The 27,197-nt window shown below is 43.8% G+C and overlaps 1 protein-coding gene across 1 annotated transcript in view; it reads left to right on the top strand.

Moving 5' to 3' along the window:
* Nucleotides 1-7,231: 7,231 nt before the first annotated feature.
* Nucleotides 7,232-27,197, top strand: part of TGFBR2 (transforming growth factor beta receptor 2) — a 95,058-nt gene continuing 75,092 nt past the window's right edge. The window contains exon 1 of the mRNA XM_032648045.1: nt 7,232-7,527. Within this exon, the coding sequence (XP_032503936.1) occupies nt 7,434-7,527 (94 nt within the window). The 5' untranslated portion in view covers nt 7,232-7,433. The remainder of the gene's footprint in view (nt 7,528-27,197) is intronic.

The raw sequence follows: 27,197 nt of genomic DNA, 5'->3' as shown, positions 1-27,197 counted from the left end.
AAATAACAAGAGATAGAACTAAAATAATGTCAGTGTTGAGGATGGGAACAGAGCGGACGCAAGCGATATTTAGAAAGTAAAGAGGTAGATCCTAATTCCCAGTTAGTTCTGGAGGGTAAAATAGAGGCAAACTCTTAGCTGATTTTTATGTTTCTGCCTTGGGTTACCCGTTGGAGATAGAGCCTCTCCTTGATGTCAGGAATGTACCAAGGGGTGGGTATTCTGGAATCCAGTTTTGGAATAATGAGCATGTGGTACCAGTGGAACACCCATGAAGAGAGTTGAGTAGGCAATTGGAGTAATGGTAGCTTAGGTGAGAAATCGGAGCTTGATAATTAGGTTTGGAAATGATCATATATTAGTGAAGCCATAGAAATAGCTGTGTTCCCCAGGAGGAATGAGAGAAGGGGCAGAGGACAAATTTGATAAGAACTAGCACTGACCAATGAGTGGAAGGAAACAAACCTGTAAAGATACTGAGAAGGACCAGCTGGATAAGCATGTAGGAAATGGGATGGACTAGTTTGCTAGGGCTGCCATTGCAAAATACCACAGACTCGGTGGCTTAAACAACAGAAATCTACTTCTCACAGTTCTAGAGGCTGGAAGTCTAAAGTCAGGGTATTGGCAGCTTTGGTTTCTCCGGAGGCCTCTCTTCTTGGTTTGTAGGTGGCCGCCTTCTTGCTGTGAGTTCACATGGCTTTTTCTCTGTGTATTCACAGCAGCATCCCTGGTGTCTCTTCCTCTCCTTGTAAGGACATTAGTCACACTGGGTCAGGGTCTTACCTTCAAGTATAGTCATGTTGGGTAGGGCTTCAACCTGTGCATGTTGGGGGATACAGTTCAGTCCATACCATGGGGATACAACAGCAACATGGCAGTCAAAGGAAGGAGGTGACATGCTAGTATCCAAGGCACTACACAAGGAAGCTTCCGATTGAAATGTGCCCATGAGTTTTGCTGGTTGCAGACGAGGTGTGAGCTAAACAAAAGGACTTTCCACTGGACAAGGGGCTGCAGTGGCTGATTAATGAGTAAGAGATGAGGAAGCAATAGGAAAGGGTGGCCTGATGGTTCCAGAGTCATCTCAAAATACTAGGGTGACCAGGCCCATCAACCACCTGATCAAGTTATCCTAGAGTGGAGACTCCGGAGCTGGACAGGCCTCATTCACACCCTGGCTCTGGTCCTTACTAGCCCTGTGACCTTGGCCAGATACTTAATCTCTCTAAACCTCAGTTTCTTAGCTGCGACGTGAAGAGTAGAGTAGTATTGTGAGGACGTGCTCCAAAATGCTAAGGGATTATCTTTGGGTGATAGGGTTAAGGATCCTTTTTATTTTCTGCCTTTGGCTTATCTGTATTTCAGATTTTTTCTACCTAAAGTTAACATACATTACTTTTGTAATTTAAAAAAGTTATGTTTTCTCCAAAAGAAACCATTCATGCTTTCTGTAAACGTGTGGCAGAATTGCAGTTTCTATGAATATCTGTGATGAATTGCAAACAAGGAAATGGATTAGAGAAAGACTCTCGTTTTTCCCTCTAGTGAAGACAAGAAACATACGTTGAGTACTGCAGGGCACAGAATGGGGTTCACAGTTGAGTAAACAATCTGTGCTTTCAAGGACTTTACAGTTAGTGAGGTAGAATTCCCCCAAATAAATGAGTAACGATAATGCACTCCATGCCAGAACAGGACAAACATTAAAAAATAGGTTAAATAAACTAAATGCTTCTGGGGTTCTCCCTGGGGGAGGAGGGATGCCATTAGGCTGGAGGAATCACAAAATGTTTCCTGGAAGAGGTAGCATCCCGGATGACCTGAAAGGTGTGTGTGTGTGGAGGGGGTTCCCTCGCAAATTCACTGTTGTCTCGGTGCTATCTGTCTGCTTCGCAATGGAAGGAAAAGTGGCCCAGAGATAAGAGAGAAGGATGCAGAACGACCAGTTCACATGGAGAGGAATCTCCCTGTCCACTGCTTTAGTTGCCAGTAACCTCAACAGCCATATGTCAGAAAGTACAGGGGAGTCAAAAATTCCTGCCTCATCACAACCGGGAGATGCAGGGCTTACAATAACCACATTTTGATCCAGTCCAGTTGTTTTCTGTGTGTGTGTTCAGAGTTTGTAAAACTGGAAAAATGAAGATATTCAAGCTGTTTAACTTCCATTCCAGTTGGTTTTTATTGTTTTTCAATTTGATGAGAACTTAAAAATTACCTTCCTTGTTTTTCAAACCCTGAGTCACACTTTTATCTTTTTGTTTCATCTGCAAAAGGCCCAGTTTTTGTGATTGTATCTTAACTGCCTATGTGAATACACAGAAAATTATATTACGTTAAATATACAATTATATGTGAAGACCATGGCTTAAGGGTATCAGACTGCTGTTTCAGTGAGAATTCCTAAAGGAAGTTCATATTGACAAATTTGTAAGATTGTCAAATTGCAGTATACACTAGTTTACGTGTCTCTGATTGCACTTCAGTGCTTTTTGAAAGGTGAGTTTGCACTTGGCAATGCCAAAGTCAGACTCTCAGTTTCACAGGAGATTGAAGATGAAATTGGAAATATTAAAGGCAAGCAAAATTAAAATCAACATTAGTCATATATGATGACAGAGACCACCAGTTAAATATTCCACCCTGGAATCAAATACGTCGAACCTGGCCTCTAACAATGTAAAATATCTGTTCTTTGCAATAAATATAGAAAAGAAGGCCTTCGGGATCAATTGGGCATTTATTTGCCTCAGTGTTTCTGGGAGTAAGGAAGTGTATGTATACTGTCCAGAGGAACTTGGGTGAATTTAGAAAAAAAGAAAAACAAAACCAAATCACAGACTTCTCCATTTTTTTTTTTTTTAAACATCTTTATTGGGGTATAATTGCTTTACAATGGTGTGTTAGTTTCTGCTTTATAACAAAGTGAATCAGCTATACATATACATATGTTCCCATATGTCTTCCATCTTGCATCTCCCTCCCTCCCACTCTCCCCATCCCACCCCTCCAGGCTGTCACAAAGCACCGAGCTAATATCCCTGTGCCTTGCGGCTGTTTCCCCCCAGCTGTCCACCTTACTACGTTTGTTAGTGTGTATATGTCCATGACTCTCTCTCGCCCTGTCAAAACTCACCCTTCCCCCTCCCCATATCCTCAAGTCCGTTCTCCAGTAGGTCTGCGTCTTTATTCCTGTCTTACCCCTAGGTTCTTCATGACATTTTTTCCCCTTAAATTCCATATATATGTGTTAGCATACGGTATTTGTCTTTTTCTTTCTGACTTACTTCACTCTGTATGACAGACTCTAGGTCTCTCCATCTCATTACAAATAGCTCAATTTCATTTCTTTTTAAGGCTGAGTAATATTCCATTGTGTATATGTGCCACATCTTCTTTATCCATTCATCCGATGATGGGCACTTAGGTTGTTTCCATCTCCGGGCTATTGTAAATAGAGCTGCAATGAACATTTTGGTACATGACTCTTTTTGAATTTTGGTTTTCTCAGGGTATATGCCCAGTAGTGGGATTGCTGGGTCATATGGTAATTCTATTTGTAGTTTTTTAAGGAACCTCCATACTGTTCTCCATAGTGGCTGAACCAATTCACATTCCCACCAGCAGTGCAAGAGTGTCCCCTTTTCTCCACACCCTCTCCAGCATTTATTGTTTATAGATTTTTTGATGATGGCCATTCTGACTGGTGTGAGATGATATCTCATTGTAGTTTTGATTTGCATTTCTCTAATGATTAATGATGTTGAGCATTCTTTCATGTGTTTGTTGGCATTCTGTATATCTTCTTTGGAGAAATGTCTATTTAGGTCTTCTGCCCATTTTTGGATGGGGTTGTTTGTTTTTTTGTTATTGAGCTGCATGAGCTGCTTGTAAATTTTGGAGATTAATCCTTTGTCAGTTGCTTCATTTGCAAATGTTTTCTCCCATTCTGAGGGTTGTCTTTTGGTCTTGGTTATGGTTTCCTTTGCTGTGCAAAAGCTTTGAAGTTTCATTAGGTCCCATTTGTTTATTTTTGTTTTTATTTCCATTACTCTAGGAGGTGGGTCAGAAAGGATCTTGCTGTGATTTATGTCATAGAGTGTTCTTCCTATGTTTTCTTCTAAGAGTTTGATAGTTTCTGGCCTTACATTTAGGTCTTTAATCCATTTTGAGCTTGTTTTTGTGTATGGTGTTAGGGAGTGAGCTAATCTCATACTTTTACATGCACCTGTCCAGTTTTCCCAGCACCATTTATTTAAGAGGCTGTCCTTTCTCCACTGTACATTCCTGCCTCCTTTATCAAAGGTAAGGTGTCCATATGTGCGTGGGTTTATCTCTGGGCTTTCTATCCTGTTCCACTGATCTATCTTTCTGTTTTTGTGCCAGTACCATACTGTCTTGATTACTGTTGCTTTGTAATATAGTCTGAAGTCAGGGAGCCTGATTCCTCCAGCTCCTTTTTTCGTTCTCAAGATTGCTTTGGCTATTCGGGGTCTTTTGTGTTTCCATACAAATTGCGAAATTTTTTGTTCTAGTTCTGTGAAAAATGCCAGTGGTAGTTTGATAGGGATTGCATTGAATCTGTAGATTACTTTGGGTAGTAGAGACAGACTTCTCCATTTTTAAGAAAAGGAAGTAGTATGACATCATCCTTGGCTAAAATCTAGCGTGTTGATACCTCAGTTTGTTAGGTAATAGAATGCCTTTTCCCGAGTTATAAAATAATTAGGATGATTAAGTACAATTTTCTTCTGAATCTTGATTACCTCGTTCATTCATTCATCCAACATATGTCTATTAAACACCTATTCTGTGCCAGGTCCTGGGAATACAATAGTGAATGGAGGAAAAGATATAATTCCTGTCCTCAAGAAATTTGGACTTGATTTGGGAGAAGGGAAAGGAGGTGTAGTAAATGCTAAAAAGGAGAGGCATATGGTGCCAAGTGAACCCAGAATAAAATGTCTGTTCAGGGACTTCCCTGGTGGCGCAGTGGTTAAGAGTCCGCCTGCCAATGCAGGAGACATGGGTTTGGCCCTGGTCCAGGAAGATCCCACATGCTGCGGAGCAACTAAGCCCGTGCACCACAACTACTGAGCCTGTGCTCTAGAGCCCAAGAGCCACAACTACTGAGCCCGTGTGCCCAAAGCCCATGCTCTGCAACAGGTGAAGCCACTGCAACGAGAAACACGTGCACTGCAACAGAGTAGCCCCCACTCGCCGCAACTAGAGAGAGCCCGCGGGCAGCAATGAAGACTCAACACAGCCAAAAATAAATAAATAAATAATTAAAAAAAAAAAAGTCTATTCAGGGAGGTCAGGGAAAGCTTGCCCATCAAGGAAGTCATGATTCACCCAAAGAAGACCAGGAGAGGGCTGGGTAGAAGGAAGGACAGAGGAAGGGAAGTGTGCCCCGGGGAAAGGGGGGAGGCTCTGTGTGGGAGGAACACAGGGGTGCATTCTAGGAATGTGGAGATCCTCTCATTGGGAGGGGAGAAACCCAAGGTTACAAGAGAGGAGGGGCTCAAGGCACCTTCAAGGATCTCATTTCTATCCTCTGTCTCAAGAGCAGTGGGAAGCCATCAGATGATTTTAATAGAAGGGTTGGTGTAATCAGGTTTGCCTTTTGAAAATTTGACTTTCGCTAGGTTTCGAGAAATTGAGTGAAAAGGCCCAGAATGGCCCTGATTGGGGGTGAGTGGCTGGGAGACTCCTGCTCAAGGGGTGGTGGTGGCATGGGCAGGGCCTGTGGAGGAAATGGAGAGAAACAGATTTTGAACTCAACTTTCCTCCTTTGCTCAAGTGGCTTTGGCAAGGAGGTTGGTGGGAAGGAAGATGCCCAACCCTGATGATTTCACCCCACTTCCTACATCCTAAATTCAGGAGCTAGGAAGTGGTCTTTTCCTAAAAGTCAGCTTCTGTGCTGGGTGGAACAATGGTGACAAGACTTAACTTCCAGGATCAAGCAAAAGAACTCTCAGATTGACAGGGAAGATTTCAGGGGTTGGGTTTCCAGGGAGAGCTAGTTTGCCTTTACTCCCAGTAAGCCTGGCCACCTGCCTCTGCAAACAAGCTTTGTCTCAGATAAAGGAGTCTATTGTGTAACCTGCTGGAAGATCTCCTGACCAGAGAGAGGGCTGTACTGAATCTAACTCTTTGAGGGGGCTGGAAGTAGGATGAGCATATGAGTCAATATCCAGCCAAGACACATGGGAAAGAGACAGGGGGTTCTGTTAATAATTCAACTTTGAAACAGATGTACACTGGGATAGTTTGGGGGCAAACCTGGTCACCTTAGCAAGAAGGGAAAGTTGAAAGTTCGTCCTTTGTTCCCACCGATGTCCCCTTTTGCAGGGGAGGGGCTCAGAGTTCTGTCCCTTCACGGGCAGTGTTGGAAGGCAAACTCTGGCACTTAGCTGACTCCCAGGCCACTTTTACTTTCACACTTTCTGCCATACCTGGTACATTCTGAAGAGAACATTTCCCATTACCATTATCACTCTGTGATGGCTGATTGTTTATAATCGCTCACTGAGTCACCCCCCAGGAAGACAGAGGCAGCTCAAAATGGGAGGCATCACCCAAGAGCTTATCAGAAATGCTGACTCTTAGATGTACGGAAGCAGAATCTGCATTTTAACAATATTTTCAGGGGGTCCATGAGCACATTAAAGTTTGAGAACAGACTTCTGGACTTCCACCTACAGTAAAATAAACATTTTACAATGTGATGGTTTAGGCATACACAACTGAAACAAAGTTTAATGAGGAAATACTTTTACTGTTTTACTTGAAAAAAAAAAAAAGTGCTCACAACTCAGATTTCAGCATCCACTCTTGGGTCGCCACTTGGAGTTTGAAAACCAGCTCTGAAGCACTTAGGAACAGCCCGAAGAGGGTTGTGGGGAAGGGGAGGATGCTGGTGGGGGTGCTTTGAAGAGCGCAGACACTCTCTGCGTTCAGTGACTTTCTGGAACGTGTGCACTGAGTGCTCCGTAGTCAGTCTTCGGAGCGGGAACGAGCGAGGCCGCTGAAAGTTTGCCAAAGCCCCGGAGGGGCCGGTCCCGGGGACGTGATTGGCAGCTGCGAGGGAGGGCGAGCACCGGGAGCCGAGACGGGGAGCAGGCTCGGGGCGGCGAGAGGTCCTGCCCAGCTGTTGGCGAGGAGTTTCCTGTTTCCCCCGCGGCGCCCGGGCGAAGTCGTGAGTCACTCGCGCGCCCGGCCCGACGACACTCCGCGCGCGCACCCGCCGGCCGGGCCGGCCTCCCGCGCAGCTCCCTTCGGCCGCCGGGCCCCCCGCGCCTCGCCCACCGCCACCCTCTGCGGCACCACATCTGGCCGCACCACTGCTCCGCGCGGGTCCGCGGGGCGCGGCGCGGAGGCGCGGCGTGCGCGCTCGGGCCGGTCTATGCGGAGCGGCGGGGGCTGCCATGGGCCGGGGGCTGCTTGGGGGCCTGTGGCCGCTGCACATCGTCCTGTGGACACGCATCGCCAGCACGATCCCGCCTCACGTTCCCAAGTCGGGTGAGTGGCCCCCGCCCGGGCTTGGCGCCTGGGTCCCCGGGGCCCCGCCGGGCTGCGCTTGACAGTCGGCCCGGGAGGCGGGCGGAAGCCGGGACGTGGCTCCGGTGCCCGCGCCCCAGCACCCTGCGCTGGGACGGGTGCGTTTTTCTTTCCAAAGACCAGGAAAGTGGTCTCGGCGGGGGCGCGGGGCGCGCCCGGCCCCCTTTGTGCGGGCAGGAAGGGCGCTGCGTCCCGGGCCGCCCCCACCCCCGGAAAGGGAAGTTTGAGAAGTTGGTGATCGGCGGAGGCAGGACGCGGCCCGGGCGGCCTCCGAGCGAGCGGCGGGCACACCTGGTCCACGGCCCGGGATCGCCCAGTGCCCCGAAAGGGCAGGGCCCCCATCCTCAGCTCTTGCCCAGGGCCACATGCCCGCGGACCGGCTTTTTGGCCCGGAGTTGCTGTAGCAAAGTTTCAAGGAGAAAGGCGATTGCCAAAGGAAACTTGTCTCGCTCCACTGCGGGCTGGCGTGGATGCGGCAGGGAGTGGGGCTTGTCAGGTGGAAGGCGGAGTATTTACTGAGTGCCTGCTAGGCGCTAGGTGCTGGAGATGTTTCCTGGAGCAGGACAGCCCCGTCTTGCGGGCTTGAAGGTTCTGTGCAATTGTTTGGTGGAAATGAAACGGAAGGGTTAAAATCGTAAATCCCCCTGCACACCTGATCTTGGTGTCTAGGAGGTTTTGAGGGGAGAAAAATGCAGGAATTGAATTCTTTTAAGTATTTGTTATGGAAAGTACCGAACCCCTGAGACCTTAAAAGTTAGAAATTTTGTTAGCTCTTTGCTACAGAACTGAGAACCTGCATCTGGAGTCTGGTAGTGGAGTCTTTGGAGTTTTGGGACCTTTCTGGGCCTCAGTCTCCTCATCTGTGAAAGGACATGGTTAGATTTGGATCATTTTACGTTCCCTTCATCTTTAACATCTTTTGTCTCTCTACTCCTTTTTGGTAACTTGGAGATGCCCTGTGTGGATTTGTGATGAAATGTGGAGGATCTGCAGTCCCCGTCACTCTGAGGCACACATTCTGTTTACCAAGGGCCAGGGGCAGACTTAACCTTTGGTCTTGTCTAAAAGAAATATGGACCAGTTTCTACATGGGACATTTCACAGTTCTTGAAGTGGATTGAAAATTTTTTAAAGTTATATTTTTTTTTACTGAAGGTGGCATGGAGATGGGAGTTTTAAGATAATGAGGAAAGACTATTGTAAACAAAAAAATCCGAACACAGATTTGAGTTCTACAGTTTAATAAAGTTCCACTGTTTCATCCTTGGATGCTTTCTTACTTTGCAGTACCAGAATGTTCGACTCTCTGATTATACACCAAACTCTTAAGAACTGAGTTATATTTTGCTGATATTTTAAACGGCACCCTTAATTTTCAGTGTACCTTAAAAATCGTTAAAACTTTTGTTTCAGATTACGAAAGAAGGAAATTAGTGGGCCCTGATTCTGTTAGTCTTTGCTTAGGAGGATAAGATTTATGATTTGCAAATTCCAGACTCAGTAGTTCATGAGTCAGTCTCAGTTCATCTATATACACACTTTTAAACAATTAGTTTAAAAGCCAACTGGCTTTTTATTTGGGCTTTTAAACAGTATTACAAAACCCACAGATTTCATATTTTTATGCAATTAAAGCCACAAAAATGGTTGAACTAAGGAATCATTTTGGATTGGTATTCATGTGAAATTATATTTTGAAGATAGTTGAAGGTCAAAGGTAGCTATAATGGAGGTGGGAAACCTAATTCCACTTGCATTTAATTTTCTATGGAAGTAAATGGTTTCAGGATTTTCCTAACGTAATTGGTAATCTGTCACTACATTTTTCAAAATATCTGAATGCATGGTAAGATAAGAGGAAATGAGATTGTTCACAGCCTTCTCTTAGGTTACTTAAAAAATCCATCTTATATTTAGTATATTGACAAGTGAGTGAGCCAAGGACTTCAGTATAAGAGCAAACTTCACTAAGGTACATACTTAAAGGTATTTTAGTTTTTGTTTTTGACTTAGTAGATTCACTCTTCCTAAATGCCTGAAATTAAGTAATTGCTCTTTGGGGGAAAACTTTAAATGTTTGAAAACTCTTCAGATCTGAAAAATATAACTTTTACTTTTCAAATACCTAACAGGAGATCCTTGTTGAGGACTCAATGTTGGTAAAAGTGTTGTACGGATAAATTTCTTTCCCCAAATCACTGCTGATTTTGTCAGGGTTCTGGAAACTGCTAGGTCCAGAATTTGATCTTTGGTCTATTTGCTTTTGTTCCCAGAAAGCACATTTTTCACCTCTAGGCCATTTATTTTTAACTAGTTATGGTTTCTATAAGATACTCATCACATTTTGGATTCCTTACCTTTATTTATTTATTTATTTGTTTATTTATTTATTTTTGGCCACTTTGGGTCTTCGTTGCTGCACGCGGGCTTTCTCTAGTTGCGGCAAGTGCGGGGGCTACTCTCTGTTGTGGTGTGCAGGCTTCTCATTGTGGTGGCTTCTCTTGTGGAGCACGGGGTCTAGGTGGGCGGGCTTCAGTAGTTGTGGCACGCGGGCTCAGTGGTTGTGGCACACGGGCTTAGTTGCTCCGCGGCATGTGGGATCTTCCTGGGCCAGGGCTTGAGCCCATGTCCCCTGCATTGGCAGGCAGATTCTTAACCACTGTGCCACCAGGGAAGTCCCTCCTTGCCTTTTTTTCAAGGTAGCACCCCACCTTGAAATGATGAGTCCTCATTGCTGTCTGTGGAGCCAGCATACCTGCTACATGGTCTGCATTTCAGTTTTCAACACAACTTTTAAAAATTTTCTTTTTTTTAACCATATTTTTCCAATTAACAATGACACTTCATTGGTGCCATTGCAGAAAGTGGCCATTGCCCATTCTTTCTTCTCAACAGTATCTATAGAATGTCACTTTTTGCCAGGCAGGAGGCTCAGACCTGGAAACAGTATTCTGAGTGAATAAGACAGGTCTGGTCTTTGCCTCCATTGAGTCTAACATATGGGGGGTGTGTTGAGGCCCAGAGAAGAATGTATATTTTAACCCTGTGTACTTGGAAGCATTATTGACTCTAGACCCCTTTGTCAAAAGCCCACTCTGTTGGGTGTTGAGTGTTTCCTTCCATTCCCTCCACTGTCCCTCTGAACGTGTTTTTCATTGATCTATTCTTTTCTGTGCCTGCCTTATTCCGGGCCCCCAGTTGGGCCACCTCACTTTTGTTCAAGCTGCTGTCTGTCTGGAACTGCTGCTACCCTGGATGATTTAGATTCATCATTTAAGACTTGACTTAAGTGTCATTCTTAAGCAAACCTGCTTTCAACGCCCTGGGTGGAGCTATAGGTTCCCTCCTCCCAGGGACAGGCCTCTCTTTTCGCTGCTAACAATAGTAAGGCAGAATTAGCTCTTGATGAGACTCCCTTACCCATTCTCTCAAAGGTACTGGGTTTGTCCCACTCATTTCTCTGTCTCCAGGGTCTGTGGCAGTGACTGGCATATCACTTAGCACCCAGGAAATGCTGAGCTGAACCCCCATTCATCCTCCTAGAGGCACTGCAAGTCAGTCGAGCATTTCCACAACCAGGCAGTCACTATTTATTGGGTGTTTGGTCTGAATGGTAAAATCTTTACTGAGAATAGTTTGGCTTTGATCTCAATAGGCAATTTGGCTGTTTTATACTGTGTTATTGGTTCTTTTATTCTGATGACGTATGGAAAAAGATGACAAACATGTCAGCTTCTGACAGACATGATGGAAAGCTGCTAGAAGTTTTCATCCAACTTCTTTAGTTGTACACTTGAATTCATGTAGGGCATTCAAAGCCATTGCAACACTTTTTCAAAGTCTTACCAAAGACATTTGCCAGTGAATACCGAATCTTCTCCCTCTTTTTTTTTTTTCTAGAAGGTTGTTGAAATGAGACTTCATTAAAAATGAAGTGCCGAAATCTAAACTTAGCTTTGAAGTTTCTTTTTTCATCAGGGTCTTCTGTTTTGGTTTATAAGCAGTGAAGTGAGTTGGTCTAAGGGAAGTGCAGCCCTGGGGCAGCTGCTATCTGCAGAAGAGCAGTGTGGCTATTATTTAGGTCTGATGCAAACCACGGAAACAGTTTAAAATAGGGTGTGGAGGAAAAGTCCTTCCTGGCTACAGCATGGCATTAATTAGCCAATTTCCACAGAGAAGCATAACTCTGTCACCTTGTTGGCTTCTGCCCTCAGGGGCCTTCTGTACAGCTTCAGCAGATTAACTCATGATTTTCAGTAGAAATGATTTAGCAGATAGGTATTAGCAGCAAGAATGCTCACCATTTGTTTTGCACTCCTTTCCCTTGTAATATGTTGCTTCCTACCTACTTGTGGCTTCTGACCAAGGTGGGATAACGATGATTCTCCTTCTTGCCTGGCGTGTCATGAGGGTTGGGAAGCCAAGCAGGGTAAGTAGGCTCATCTCAAGGACAAGTGGGGAGAAGGGAGAAGTAACATTTGAGAACCTGTTCTGAGCCAGCCGCCTGACATTATTATCTAATTTAATCCTCAGAAGAAACCAACAAGATAATTTTCATTACCTTTATTTTATAAATGGAGAAGATAGAGTCTGCACAAAGCAACTTGACGTTTGCCTCTGTGTGTGTGTGTGTGTGTGTGTGTGTGTGTGTGTGTGTTTTCTAACCTTGTCTTCCTTGTGTTCTGCTCTGCCCTTTTCCCTGGTTTATCTGTGTGTATGTGTGTTGGGATGGAAGTTAGGCAGTGAGTAAAGGGATATCATATTCAAGAAAGGGGAACTTACCATCTAATATCCATTCAGTGCCCCTGAGGTCATGATTTGCTTTGCTTGCATGATCTACCTCCTTCCTGATTGTCATTGTCCTATCGAAAATCAGGATAGGGTAGAGTCTCTTTGACCAAGAACACTCTGCTGTTCCTAGTCTGATAATTGCGTCTTGGTGGTGGGACCCACTGCCGGTGACCTGTGCCTTGACCATTGACAGCAGCTGGACATGCGCTGTTTTCAGAGATATATACTGGCAACCCCAGATTCCAGGCATGTAGGACCAGCGTCTGTGTACAGACCTCAAACAGCTGCTGGGGAGGGTGGGAAGAGTAGAATTTATCCAGTATCACAAAGGGGGATGATTTTGAAGAGTAGAATTTATCCAGTATCACAAAGGGGGATGATTTTGAAGAGTAGAATTTATCCGGTATCACAGGGGGGATGATTGGACTTTTAGAAAACTTGTAGGTGGTTAATATTGTTCTCCTCCCAAAAGGATCTGTCTTTTATTTGCCATAATCAGCTTTTTAGGTCTTGGCACTCAACATGGAGCAACTGCCTCCTTGCCTGTGGTCAATTTAGGATCTCCTGCTTGGCCTCTTTAGGGTTTCCTAGCGTCTGTGTTTTGTTCGCAGGGCTGAAGCTGTAGATCATTAGAATGGACTTAGCTCAGGGCAATTGCATGTGATAGGTGAGATTGTATCTGGGGAAGGCTGCCTGCTTTCAAGATAAGCGGCTCTTTTTTATTTTTGCTCTTTTCTGATGAGATATTCCCCCCCCCCCCCCCAATTTTTCTGCTCAGTTAAAATATAGGCCTAGTATACGAGCAAAAGGAGCCTCTGCCCTGGGATTTAGAGGGCACTACTTTTTTTTTTTTTTTTTTTGCGGTACGCAGGCCTCTCGCTGTTTTGGCCTCTCCCGTTGTGGAGCACAGGCTCCGGACGCGCAGGCTCAGCGGCCATGGCTCACGGGCCTAACTGCTCCGCGGCATGTGGGATCTTCCCGGACCAGGGCACGAACCCGCGTCCCCTGCATCGGCAGGCAGATTCCCAACCATTGCGCCACCAGGGAAGCCCAGAGGGCACTACTTTTATTGTTCTCTGTTCAGCCCCTGTCTATGGGGTGAGGAGACTCCTGGGCCTCTGAGTCCAGAGTCTCCCCTTTATAGATCAGTTTCAGGTACCTGGAAACCCAAAATATGCTGTTCGGATGGCTGTGGACCAACTTTTACAGCCTACATAGACCTTTGGACCCGTCTTCCTGAGGGCCTTTGTAGCCACTGGTCTATGGGCCTGAGGGGCGGAGAAGGGACAGCCGTGTATGTGTGGGGTGTGGGGGGGGTGTGAGTGTTAAAACTTGGGTGTTTTACATGTCACAAGGTCCCTCTTGGTGCCAGATGAAGCAGCCAGTGGAAAGAGGAAGGTAGATTGTTGGCCGGGTTTGGGACAGTGTTTCCCCAGTTCCAGGGCTGCTCTCTGAGCAGGTCAAGAGTTTGAAGTTGAACTTGGTCTTTTCTGAGACGTTAGGGAGGTGCATTTGTCAATCAAGGTAGAGGGATAAAACCTACTTCGTCGAACAGTTTGTCAGTGTGATTTATAACTTTCAATATTCTGACCTGTGGTCTGTGGGCCACCATTTGTCCCCCCCGCCCTGGGTCTTCCAACGCTGGGGATTGATCTGCACCAACAACACACCTTTGCAGAGGTGTTAGGTACCAAATTAGTTATTGTTGATTATATCATATTTTCCCTGGAGTAGAGAGATTGCTCATTAGTGAAAAAGCTAAGAGTTTGGCTGTAATCATAGTGGTGTATTTCCTTGGGGAAATTCAGTGTTTCATGGCTTGTCTTTTCCTGCAGGAAACTTCAGCTATATTCATTTGACTTGTTCTATCCAGGATTTCACTTACACAGTTTCTTTAAGATTTCCCAGTGCCTTGGTTGCATTTCCTCTGGGTATTGGGAACATGAGGCCTTCTCAAGCCTTCTTAAGGCCTTCTCAAGCCTTTTTAAGGAAACAAGAATATCAGAACAGATAAAAGAAGTAAAAAGCTGTTAAGATACTATACAAGGTATAGGACTGTGAAAACTGCATTGCAGGGAGCTGGGGGCTTGGCAGAACAACCATGAGTGTCTTTGAAGGAAAAAAAAGAGTCAGGTTCGTATTTTCAATATTTGCCACTTTATCTGTTAAAGTTGTAAATCGTCATGGAGGATTTATTGGCTGTGGCAGGAAATCCACTCTGCTGCTTTGTGGATGACTGCTGGTGATCCTAAAACTCTGCAGAACTTGCCTATGGAAGGAGATGACAGTGGCTCATGCCGCTCTGAATGGTGTTAATATCTCGAGGCAGCTTCACTCGAGAGATTTTGTGGGCAGGTTTCCTGATAATGCATAGTAATGATTGTAGCTGTACTAACCGCTGCTGCCTGGACCATGCTGAGCGCTTCACGTGTATTATTTAACCTCCAAACAACTCTACAAGGTCGGCTTTATGATGCTTATTGTAAGACCTCTAGAGATCAGGGAAATTAAGGCCACTCAATTAGCAAATGATTAGGCTGGGGTTGAACCCGAGATGGTCTGGTTTGGGGACCTAGACCCTAAGTGCTAGGCTCTACTGGACCAGGCCGCCTCGATTGATACAAACCACTTCTCCATTATAGCGTGGGTGCTGGGAGACTCTAGGGGTTAAGAGAAATAATGGTGAGATCCACCATTTTTCTAAGGCTTTGGTGTTTTTCTTATGTTATCCCATGTAATTTCTTTAGGTAAATAAAATAACGTTTGATCCATACACCAGGTGGTCAAATGTTAGGCCTGTCTTGTGACCTTGATGGGAAAACGAAATACACACATCAGGTGATACAGTCCTGGCTGAATCATGCCATAGTTATGCCATCAAGGAATTTAGTAGGTATTCTGAATAGAACAGGCACTTTATTTGGAAGAATTGGGGGAATTCAAGGATGCATAAGTAGGTGGGGGTTATATATGGTGTGCCAAGGTAGATTTACCATGATGTGGATGGAACCTCAAGGCTTCTCCCTGCTGCAGGCCCCCCTTCTGGCTCTGGGAGGGGCCCCGGCAATGTGGTTAACGAGTGTTATCAAGGTAGAGAATATTTAAGATATCTTGCGATGCCCTGAATATTACAGCTCACCTATAAAAGCAACTTCATAGAGGTTTTCCCAAATTTAGAGGCAACCCAAAACATTTATATGACATTACTTATAATGAGTTATGTAGTTGGAAAAAACTTCCAAGTTATCTCAAGAATAAATTTACAAATTCTGATCAACAGTTCTAGAGGAAAGATTGAATTATTTTAAATTTTCTCTAAAGAGAATATCGTGAAATATCATTGGAAGAGGTGATCAAAGAGAATATAACGAAAAAATGTAGCAATAATATTTCAGAGGTGTATCAGGCAGTTAATTAATAAAAATATTTGTTTTCTTTTAACTTTTATATTTGTGGTATCTGCAGCTTCTTAAAATTTGTAATGTGTAAGATGCCACTCTAAATTCTAAATATTCTCTTTCATACCTAAATTTCTATTCTTAATTTTTATATTCTTTTTCTTAACGAGTGCCCCTGAAATTTATAAGCTTCGACTTCCACAAGACCTGACTACATGCCTAAGGGCAGGATTTGCTGGTTGGCTTAGAAAGTAAATTCAAAGTACTCCTCACCCTCAACCCCATCCAAATACTCTGGAGTCTGCATTGTTACATCACCAAACCAAAACGTTTTTTTCCTAACCTCTTCATCATTTTCCTAGTTTAGAGGCCCCATACCAAGCAGAAAAGAAGTTGCAGATATGTAATTATCACAAAACCTTGATCTTGAATGATCTAATCCAGCTCTGACCCTTAGTTTGAGATTAAGAATCTACTTCGGAGACAGCTGGTGAAGATTAAACCCTGTCATACTGGCAATCAAGGTGTCTGGGGGACCTGGTTACCTCCTTTGGTCTCCCTGGGTCTCATTTTTCTTCTGTGTATAGTGACAAGCACTGAACTAGATGAGATTTTTAGCTTTTTATGTTCCAAAATGTTTCATTCTGGATGTTAGTAAAGGAAATCATTGTTGTTGGCTTAGAAAACATAATCCTTAGCTAATCAAAATAGAAAACTATCGAACGTCATCACAGGTTGGAACTAACAAATACCACAAACATCCAATTGACGTTTGTTGGAGACAACTGCTGTTTAAAAAAGAAACAGAAGCCATGTTTATTTTGAAATGTCCCTAGTGCAGGTGCCTGAGCAGACATCTTCACTAAAGAGCATGTTTACTGCAGCTCCCACTTTCTCCTTGCTGAAGAAAGGCTGTCTTGGTTTGGGTGGGAATACCATTTCTCTCTGGTTAATTACAGTGTTTGCATCCTCTCCTTTCTTTGAGCTGGTGAGAATGTCTGTGAAGCATTTTCCTAAGTTAGAGAATTATGAAATGCTTTGCTATGTCTAGGAAAAGAGAGAAAGCCCTAAAGGAGCTTCTATGTTTTTTTGGGAAAAGAAAGGAAACTTGTCTGAGTATAGTCTTGTCTTACCTTTCAAAAATTTCTCCACCTCTTTTCTTAAAATATTCTCAGAAAAGAGAATTTGTTCCAGATTGGCAGTTTTCAGACTGCTGTTTTAGGCAGGGGAGTAGCTGTGAGTCCTATAATCGCATTTCTGTATAGTCAGCAGTGGAGGAATCTTCTAACTATTGCTTTGAATGACGGTCTTGTTGTTACAGCTCACGTTTATGTTTTATTCTCTAAAACCCATAGTATTAGGCAAAAAAAAAAAAACAGAGAGAAAGACCATATGTGAAAAGGGCCAAAAACACCCAAAAGTAGCATTTTGTATTCACTATTCTGGAATCCCTTGAAGTTCATTGTTCGTAAAATACTTTCTAACACTCTCAACACACCCTGGGCACTCTTACTTTCATTCTTATAATTTCTTTCTTGTCACCTCTTATTTATTCTAATCAGCAGCGGGCCAGCCAGCCTTTTCCTCTGTTGCCCTCTTCTGTTTTCCATCCCCTCCTCTTGCAGCCCTGCTGGCTCTACTTTCTCACTCTCCAGGAGCCTCACTCTCCTTTTCACATCTACTTTTTATGACTTACAGTATGCCTTGAGGCCCGAATCTTGAGCTCAAAAATGATGCCTTTCTACCATCCCCTGATAACAGCAACTAAAGATGCTCCAGTACTTTACTACTCAAAGGGTGGTCCAGCCGCCAGCAGGATCAGCATCACTGAGGGTTATGGGAAATGCAGAATGTTGGGCCCCTCCCCAGACCTACCGCACTGAATCTGCATTTTAACAAGACCCCCAAGTGATTCGTGTGTGCATCGAAGTTTGAGAAGCACTGTTGTAACAGCATGAAAACCTTTCCACAGGGGTGTCAAGTGCAGAGATTTCAGTGTGTCAGATCAGACTTGTTTCTGTCACTGAGGAAGAGGATACAAGGAAGGGTAGCTGCCCATTTTATGAAGGTGCTTCGATTCCTCCTCAGCTACAGGGCCCATTTTAACTCGGGGTAAGTAATGCTCTAAGGCCAGCAGGAGAGAGATTTGCTGAGGGCAAGTCAGTTAATGAGTGGGTTTTAACCCGTCTCTCTTCCCAAAGCATCCTTCTTGGCTGCTTCCTCCACTGACTGTCCCTTGACCACCAAGTGTAGCTCCCAGGAATCCTTTTCTCTGCTGAACTCACACCATTCATCATGTTTACTCCTTAGGTGTTTAATCACAGACCACCTTGACACCTGTAGGCCTTAAATCCGTTTGGAGCTATTACACCTCGGCATTGCTTAAAATATGTCGCACTCCCTTGTATACAAATGATGTCTCCAATAAATTACTGAATTAATGTCAGGTTTTTCAGGAAGTGGTTCTACTTTTCAACATTAAAAAAAAAAAACTTCTTTTGTCTTGAGAAAGTTATTTGGTCAGTGCTCAGTGAGGACTCAGTTTTTCTTGAATCCTTCAACATTAATTTTAGACTGTTCTGAGAACCCCACGGCTGGCTTTCTCACTGATGAGCTTCTGTATTTTACTCAACATAAGGCCATGTTTGCCCCTCAGTTACTTTTGTCTTCAAGAATTATGGGTCCCTGTCAGTTGCAACAACCGGTTCTCACAACTACTTTCTGATTTTTCCAAATGATTTTATTTTCTGACTTTTTTTTTTCTTTTGACATCTTACTTGGCAAAAAACAAAGACAGAAAACACTTCCCATTGCAACCTGGTCTCATGTTGCTTCCTGTTCCATCAGATCTCAACTTATTTATCAGAATAACTTTCAAATTTTAATACCTAGAGTCTCTTAATCAGACATTATTTACAACAGGAACACAGTTACAGGAAATGCATTTTTGCTCTTAAATTATGCTACCACAGTGCAAGTCTGAACTCCTGTTTTCTGTCATCTGTAAGGATCTCCTCGTTGGTTTCTGCCTATGGACACCCTTCATCTCTTCAATACACAATACGTCGCCATCAGTTAACTCTGCCCCTTAGGTGTCATGTTGAATAGGTGACCTGCTGGAAGCCTTCTGTGGATCCTCTCCATGGATCCTAGGTGATTGCGTGGCCCTTGCTTCCTTTTTGAGGTCAGGGCTGCATCCCTGGCTCCTAGGACACAGAGAAGGGCCCCAGCATAAGTTAGATCACCGGAGGCCTGGATGGTGCCAGCCTCTCCCCCAGCCCCCTTTCTGACCTCGTGCATCCTCAGGCCCTGGTTTTACTCAGCTTTTCTAACCTGTGACCCTTCTGCGCCCCACAATTTTCCCATTCTCTCTTCATGCCCTACAGCACCTTTGTTCCTTTGAACCAACGCTTGGCCAAACCCCACTTCTTCTGTCAGGTCTGCAGTTGGATTTGTCCTATTTCTCCCCTTCACAGCCTCTCCATCAGGCCTGGCTTCCTCTCGGGCGGCCCTGGTGGGAAGCTCCCTGTGGCTGGACGCGTGTGTGTTTTAACTCCCTTCCTAGAAGGAAAGCTCTTTGAGGGAGAACAGTCTGTCTGATTCTTCCCTGGCGCTCAGCATGCATTGTCACTAAAAGATTGTTGCTGTTTGGAATTTGTTGCTTTTAAAGGCCAGGGACAGTGCTTATAAATCCAACATGGCGGTGACAAGATTTTTTTTTTTGCTAGACTGCCTGCCTTTCCCCCAAGTGTGTCGTCAAGGGCTTTGTTATTTATAGCCACGTGTGGTGGTGTGTGAGAGAACCATGGGCTTGTGGGAAATCTCGAACGTTCTGATTTGTGTAAGTTGTTCTTTACAGTGGAGGTATTCTGTGTGTTCAGCCTTTATTTTCTGTGAATTCAGGGGCGCTGCAGTCTGGGGGTGTGGAGGGCTGTTGTTTTTCCATCCATCACAGCCTGCCTTTGATTCGTTTATGTTCTTGTGTGCATCTTTTAGAGGGCTCAACGTGTTATGACCACAGAGGCCAGGAAAAGTCAGAAAGCAAATCATACCACCTGACTTGGGACGGTTTTTTTTGTTTTGTTTTGTTTTTTGGGTTTTTATTGCCAGTCCTGCCTTTCATTTTCTGACTTGTAGGTTATCTCCTGTGTTGGGATGGCTGGAGAAGGGGCCGTTGAATAGAGGGGTATTGGGGCAGTGGAGAGCGGCTGAAGACATCTTTCCACCTGCCTGATGCAAAACATCCCATATACAGGGGGCCTCCTGGTTGCACTTTTGGGAAAGCCCTGGTAAAACAGCGCGTGCTCAGGAGACTTAGGTAGGAAGGCTGCCTTAGATGGGCGCTTAATACGGATGGGTCTCCAAAGAAGGCCTGGAAGGTCTCAGCACCTCCATCACTGTGGTCTCCACAGCCCCCTGCTGTCTAGGCTCCATCGCTAGTGTGCTTTCTGGGTCAGCACGGCTTCCAGACACGTCTCCCCTCCTTTCCAGCTGAGTCATCACCCTGAACCCTCCTCTGTGGAAATTCTGGGGCAGACTTCATAAAATTATGTAGACATGCATTAGCAATGCCCTCTCTGCTTTATCCATGGGGGAAAAGGAGGCGAAATAAGAAATTTGTGTCTTAATATTTCTGTGGCACTGACTAGGCAGAGAATACGTTGTTTTTGAATTTTATTTTATTAATATTTTTATACAGCAGGTTCTTTTTAGTTATCTATTTGACACACATCAGTGTATACATGTCAGTCCCAATCTCCCAATTCATCCCACCACCACCCCTACCCTACCACTTTGCCCCCTTAGTGTCTATACGTTTGTTCTCTACATCTGTGTTGGCAGACAATACTTTTAATTTGATGTACTGTTGGTGAGCTCTCAAAACTGTTGAAAACATGAATCTTCCAAGATTTTGATGGTGGTGTTGGTGGGGATGTTTGTGGCAATTATAGAATCACTTATATTTATTCAGCACTTTGCAAAGCAGTTTGTCAAACTCAGAGTGTTTCCTGTTACCAGTTTGTGAATGAAATGCGTCTCGTGTCTTCAGGGCCCAGGAAGGAATCTGGTTTCTTAACAGTTCAGTGGTTACTTCTTGAATAACTGTTGGAGCTCCAACGAACTTGAACCCCCTCTGCTCTAAGCCTATTGGCTTTGCTTTTCTTTTGTGTAAAAGCAATGGACTGAATGTTAGGTGTCTATGTTACTTGTGTTCTGCCAGTCAAAGCAGTTTTGTTCTTCTCTGTATGTCTTTATTTATACATTTAGCTTTAGGTTCTGGAAAATGAAGCCCCAGACAATACCTGACCTCTGATACAATAGTCTGTTTTGATGATGACCCATACTCTAAAATAATTTATGTTCAGGAGAGTTTTTGGAGCAAGCCCCTGGAAAGTCTTGGCACTTTTCTTAAATCATCTTCCCAGGTTACACAAGAAGCCCATGGAAGCAGACATGGCCATCATGCTTTCTCAGTTGAAGAGTCTTGAAGTTATAAGAAAACCAAGAGATGAGGGTGGATAGTTGAGGATTGTGCTGGTTGAAAGCAGCCGCATAAACCTCAGGACACTATGGGCTTGCGTGCCTTTTATCAGCAGTGACCAGGGCTGCAGTGGAAGGACCCTATTTCAGCGAACATTTCTGCCAACCACCCTCTGGTGCATATCTCTTGGGAACGTATACTGTGTGTTTCATTGTTAAAATAGCTGTTAAATGAAAATTAAAAGCACAACAAATGTTGTAAAACTAGTCATTTACTTACTTGTCCAGGCAGATGGAAAACTAGTGCCAGGGAAACAGAAAAGAGAAGTGATTTGAATAACTTTACTATAATTGAGACTGATGGGGGAAAGAACACCAGTGGAAAAAATCTAGTCAGATAACTTTGAAGAAAACATATTGACCATGTCTGATTATAATAGTTTTTTAATAATCCCATATGTTCATAGAGTGCTTTGTTATCTGTAAAACACTTGCCCTTGCCTGTCACCTGTAACCTTGGAAACAACCCTCTGAGATGAGTCTAGTAATCCCACTTGACATACATGGAAACGGAGGCCCAGAAAGGTGAAACCACCTGAGGCATCATAAAGTATCATTTGTCTTTTCATCATTTTACTGTTTTTAGTCATTGTATTCCCTCGCCACTTAATTTCTAAGTAAATATAAGATCAAAACTCTGGTCCCGTTGTGTTTTTATGTTTCCGTAACTGAATTGCAAAAGAGGGGATGGAAGGGTTGGCATCAGAAGCCTCGTTGTTTTGCCTTGAACCTGAGAAGCCGCATTTAGGACTGGAGCGTTACCTTCTGCCAGACATTTCTTTGAGGGTTTTGTCCACCAGTCTTACTGGAGTTCAGACTATGTCATGAGTCATTTTCTTTTTCCCCTTTTCTTGTGGGGACAGTTTCTCTTTTAAACACCATGCGGTCTGCTTTCTGAGGGTCATGTCACCATTGTCAGGAGGTAGATGTTGCCATTTATAAAAACCTGTGGCCATTGCCCCAGTCCTGTAGGTTTGCTCTTCCCCAGAGCTTCGAGGTGCATGACATGGTCAGGGATATGGGGGTCTTTATGTAGGAAGGCCCAGAGGTCAAGGACTGTCTGGGGTTCCTTCACAGATCTTCTTAAAGATGGATGTCTGAAAAAGATGGAGGGAACAACAGGATTGTTTAGACTGGCAGAACACGAGTGACATTAGACATGTAATGTTTAGTCAAATTGCTTTGATATTAAAGAAGTTATACCTTGAGTAGTGAAGACTGTGCCCGTGACTGTGACATTTTGAAAGGATTTGGTAAAAAAATGACCTCTTGGCAGAAGCATTATTCAGGCTGCCAGCACGCAAAGCTAATTTAGATTCCTGCTTCCTGCACCGTGCTCTATATAAATGTTATTTTCCCCACAACATAGAAAAAGAGGTTGCATTGTGTTGTTGTTTTAATTAATTTCGGTTAAGGAAACACATTAAAGCAGCCCCGTCTGTCACATGGACCTCTTTTTCTCCCCCACCAGATCCATGAGGATGACTTCCTGGACTCAGGACCACAGATCATTCTGATCCTTTCTCCTCAGTGAATGTTTCCTAGAACAGATGAGCTTCTTTACATAATGACTGGGTTCATGAATTTATATTAAAATTGGAGAGATTGTCTTCAAACTATAATACATTTCAGTGTTACCTTTTATGCACTTTCTTTTTTAAAGGGATTTTGTAGTAAATCCTCTGGAATAATACCTTTTATATAATCCTTTTAAAAATTATTGTTTTTACATACTGATTCCTGTGAATACAAATGTAATTGTACTAAGGAAAATACTCACATTTTGAACATTTCAGAAATGATCCTTTTTTAGACCTATCATATAGATGCTGCTCAATATATGTTTGTTTAAATAGAATGAAAAAGAAAAACATCACAGACTAGGAAGAGAAATTACATTGCAGGAACATATTGACTTAAAACTTATCTTTTTTGTGTGTTTTATCTACTTAGCTTTGATTTTCTGAAGGAAGAGCTTATCTACAACTGTTAACTCTGATCTAAGGAACTGTGTATCTCATTAACTTCTTTGCTAGTTTCTCTAAAGGGAGATAAACTTTCTCACGTTCGTCTCCTTGAACTCGCTATTCATTTTGCCTCATGGGGTCAGAACACTTGAGAAATTCAGCTTTCTCAGGAAGCCTACTCCTCAGATCTTTCAAACAGACCTTCCTTTAAGCTTATTGTCCCCTTGGTGATTGGCAGAGGATTTCCACCCTTTAAATGATAGTAAACTGTAAAATCTGTGCTTAAAAATTAATCTAAAAATGATCTTCCTGGAAGGAATTTGTACAATAGCAAACAAATGCCTTGGGGCCATTGTGTTTATGATTCGTGCCTCATCCCAAAAAGATTTTTTATGAGTCACATAAGATTGCCCGGGTTGGACTTGACCCTACCTGTACACATTTATAATAAGGTACAGTATTAATGCAGTCTGTGATTTTCCTAACAGCAGGCCAAGTGGGGAAACATGTCTGGTAGGCCTGGCACCTCTGTCTGGTACTGCCATGCCTCCGTCTCTACACCCTAAGTTTGTCCCCAGTGAGTTCTTCATTCCATATAGAATAAATCCTCCCTGAACAGTATTTATTTTTTTAATTCTGACTGCACATTAGAATCGTCTAAGGAGCTTTTAGATGCCTGAGCCAAACCCCTAAAAGTTCTGATTCATTTGCCCTGGGGTCGGGCCCTGGCATCAGTATTGTTTCAAAAGATCCCCAGAGGATTCTCATGTGGAACCCACTCAGCTAGGTTACAAATGGAGAATTTGACCAAGGGACTCTTACTTGATGTCTCCTAGCAAAGAAGTACCATTTTTTAGGTTCAAAAGCTCACATCTTCTGACTTTAAATCCTGTATAACAAGAGCAAGGTTTTGTTATAGAGCTGTAGGAGAATCAAAATCCCTTTACTTCTGGAAACTCACCTGCAGAGTGCGGTAAATACAGGCCTACCTCACCATAAAGGTGGTTAAAAGTCAAGGCCAAAGGAGGCAGAACTCTCTGGGTTGGGTTGGAGATTGATGACCTTCCAAAGGGGGAAATGGTTGAGCTGCATCTGAAGGGCTGAGTACCACTCAGTGGCACCACTGTCCATTTGTTAGCCAGGGTCACGCTTCTGCGTTTGCTGCAAGGAAACAGGGGAAGCTGGGAAGACGCCTGCCTGTGATGTGTGCCCACCGAACACACAGAGGCCGTCCTCCAGCTCCCCGACGGCAGCCAGAGTGGGCATCAGCCTGCTGTGGACACCAGGCCTCCTTGGAGAAGCCATTCTCCTGGTCACAGTCAAGCTCACAGCTGCTGGCAGAGGCACTGAACTCTTTCCGGGGCCTGGGCAGGCACCTTGGGGGTGATCCCTTGGCCTTTCACAAGTAGATCTTGGGAGAAGGTAGAAATGCCAGGGGTGAGGAAGGCAGAAGGCGTTAACATACCAAAGGGTTTCTGATAATGGGTTTTTTAGCAGAAAGATAATCAGATAATGGGGGCCTTCAATGCCAGGCCATGTTGTTTAGGCTTAATTCTCCAGTCACTAGCAAATCATAAGTAGGGGCATGTCATCCTAAAACCATTGCAAGGCCAGGAGTGTGTGATGTTCAGGCAGTGGACCCCTTTCTTCTTTTCCCATCATGCTTCTGCAATAAGCAGAAGGCAGGGGAGCCCGTCACAACCTCCCTACGCATCAAGTCAGCTCCTGGACCCTTATTTCTGACCCCATGGTGGGGATAGGGTTCCACCAGCAGTAGCATTTCATGATTTTTAAAAAAAATATATTTAAAAAAATTTTATTGAAGTATAGTTGATATACAGTGTTGTGTAGTTTCTGCTACACAGCAGAGCGATTCAGTTATCATGTACATATTATTTTTTATATTCTTTTTCATTATGGTTTATCACAGGGTATTGAATATAGTTCCCTGTGCTATACAGTAGGACGTTGTTGTCTGTCCATTCTATATGTAATGGTTTGCCTCTGCTAACTCCAAACTCCCAGTCCTTCCCTTCCCCAAACACTTCATGATTTTTTAAAACAATAGTTCCTTCATTGCACCTCAAAAGATATATAGGGAAGCTCTTAAAAGTCCCAGAACCTTTGGTATCCCCACCTATTTTTAGGTTCCATCTAGACCTCACTCCACGCACAGCCTGCTGACTCCTCTGAAATACGGTGTGAAAAAACAAACAAGGGCACAGATTCATTAATTCCAAGGGAGCACTTTCTTTTACCAAGTCTCACTCATAGATATTTTCCTGGCATGTCCGCACCACGGGTAACTCAAACATACACTTCATACTTTTAGAAATCTAAAGAATTTAGAGTTTCAATTGAGGAGAGCCTCAATGGAATCCTTTTATCATATCTGATGCCATTTGAATGGGCCTGAGCCCGGGGAGGTTGGTTTGATTGTACAATATACATAAACCTCTGCAAGGAATTCACTAGAGAAGGATGCCAAAAGCCCAGGAATGTGGTATTCGGGGAGCTTTTTACTTCATAATCTCCATGATGTTACTGGGACGAATTATTTAGCTGTCTTGGTGAGCAGCACTGTTTGGTAGAACCTTCTGCAGTGGTGACCGTATCTTATATCTGCACTGCCCACCGTGGGTACCGTTAGCCCCATATGGCTTGAAATGTGGCAGGTGCAACTAAGGAACTGAATTATGTTATTTTATTTCAATTAACTTAAATGTAAATAGCCACATGGGGCTGTTGGCTACCATAATGGACAGGACAGTCATATCCTTGAAATTCCCATTCTCCTCAAGTCTTCCAGTGAGGATAATCAGGTCATTTCTTAGGGGAACAGATTGAATTATTTGTACCTTTCCATTCCTGTCCTTTGGAATTAGAGACTGTCTCTGTCCTGGATCCATGATATCCTAATGTTTATGGAAATACTCAATAGCAATACACTCTAATTATAATACCCTCTTTTATTATCTGTGTTTTTAGTTTTAATCTTTAAAGGGCTGGACAAATAGTGTTGTCTTGCACTAACTAACTTAAACTAACTTTAGTTAAATATGCTTAAGTTCTGCCCATGGAGAGGTAGGGATTATAAACCATTCCTGCTGGAAAACCAGGTAGAGAAGTTAAAGAGGCAGGTAGAAATCTCAGGGAGAAAACTTGCTCTGAAGGAATGCTTTTCATTGGGTTCAGCTTCCTTCAAAAGCATCCATCCCAGAGGGCACTGGGATTTTTCCCCTGTGAATAAATTCTCCCCGCTTGGGCACCTCTCTGCTGTGTTCTTCTGGGAACTCACCCTTATTTGGTGTGCTGTGACTTACACCCTCCCAAAAACCTTGAAAAAAAAAAAGGCCAGTATTTTTCCTGAAACGTTCATTTCCTTGCTGTAGGCTTATGTGGGCTTTGAATGGAAACATGATCTGTGTGCCTCGCTCTGTATTTGGTTCCAGCCATTGAAATGGGGTTTAATAAGAACTTAGGAGTCAGATGTGCCTTATTTTGTGAGCAGTGTATTGTCTTGGGTAGAGGGATTTGCATCTTGAGAGGTGGCGCCAGCTGACTTGAGCCCTCCCAGGTGCCAGCTTGTTGCAAACCTAGTTTGGTCCATTTTTTTCTCACTTCTGGAACCTTCTCTGCTGCCACTCACAGCTTATGGGTTTACTCTGGAACTCTAGTCCCTATCCCTGACTGTCTTCTGTCCCTTCCTCAGTTGTAATACTGCAGATGGCCAATCATTTAATATAAAACACATTCCTTATGAAATCAGGATAGTCAAGATTGAGCTTTAATTTCCAAGGACATCTTAGCCAGTATGCACATCTCTCCTGGGGGACTTCTTTTCTGGTTCTGCCCTGCTTCTCCTTCCATATCCCTTGGAGCCTTTGATTTCAGAGCTCCTTGGAAGCTGAGGAGCCCAGGTTTTTTTGGATTT

This window comes from Phocoena sinus, chromosome 11 (assembly GCF_008692025.1).
Source record: "Phocoena sinus isolate mPhoSin1 chromosome 11, mPhoSin1.pri, whole genome shotgun sequence".
NCBI lineage: Eukaryota > Metazoa > Chordata > Mammalia > Artiodactyla > Phocoenidae > Phocoena > Phocoena sinus.
Note: the sequence above shows the minus strand (reverse complement) of the source record. Positions and strands in the feature narration are given on the sequence as shown.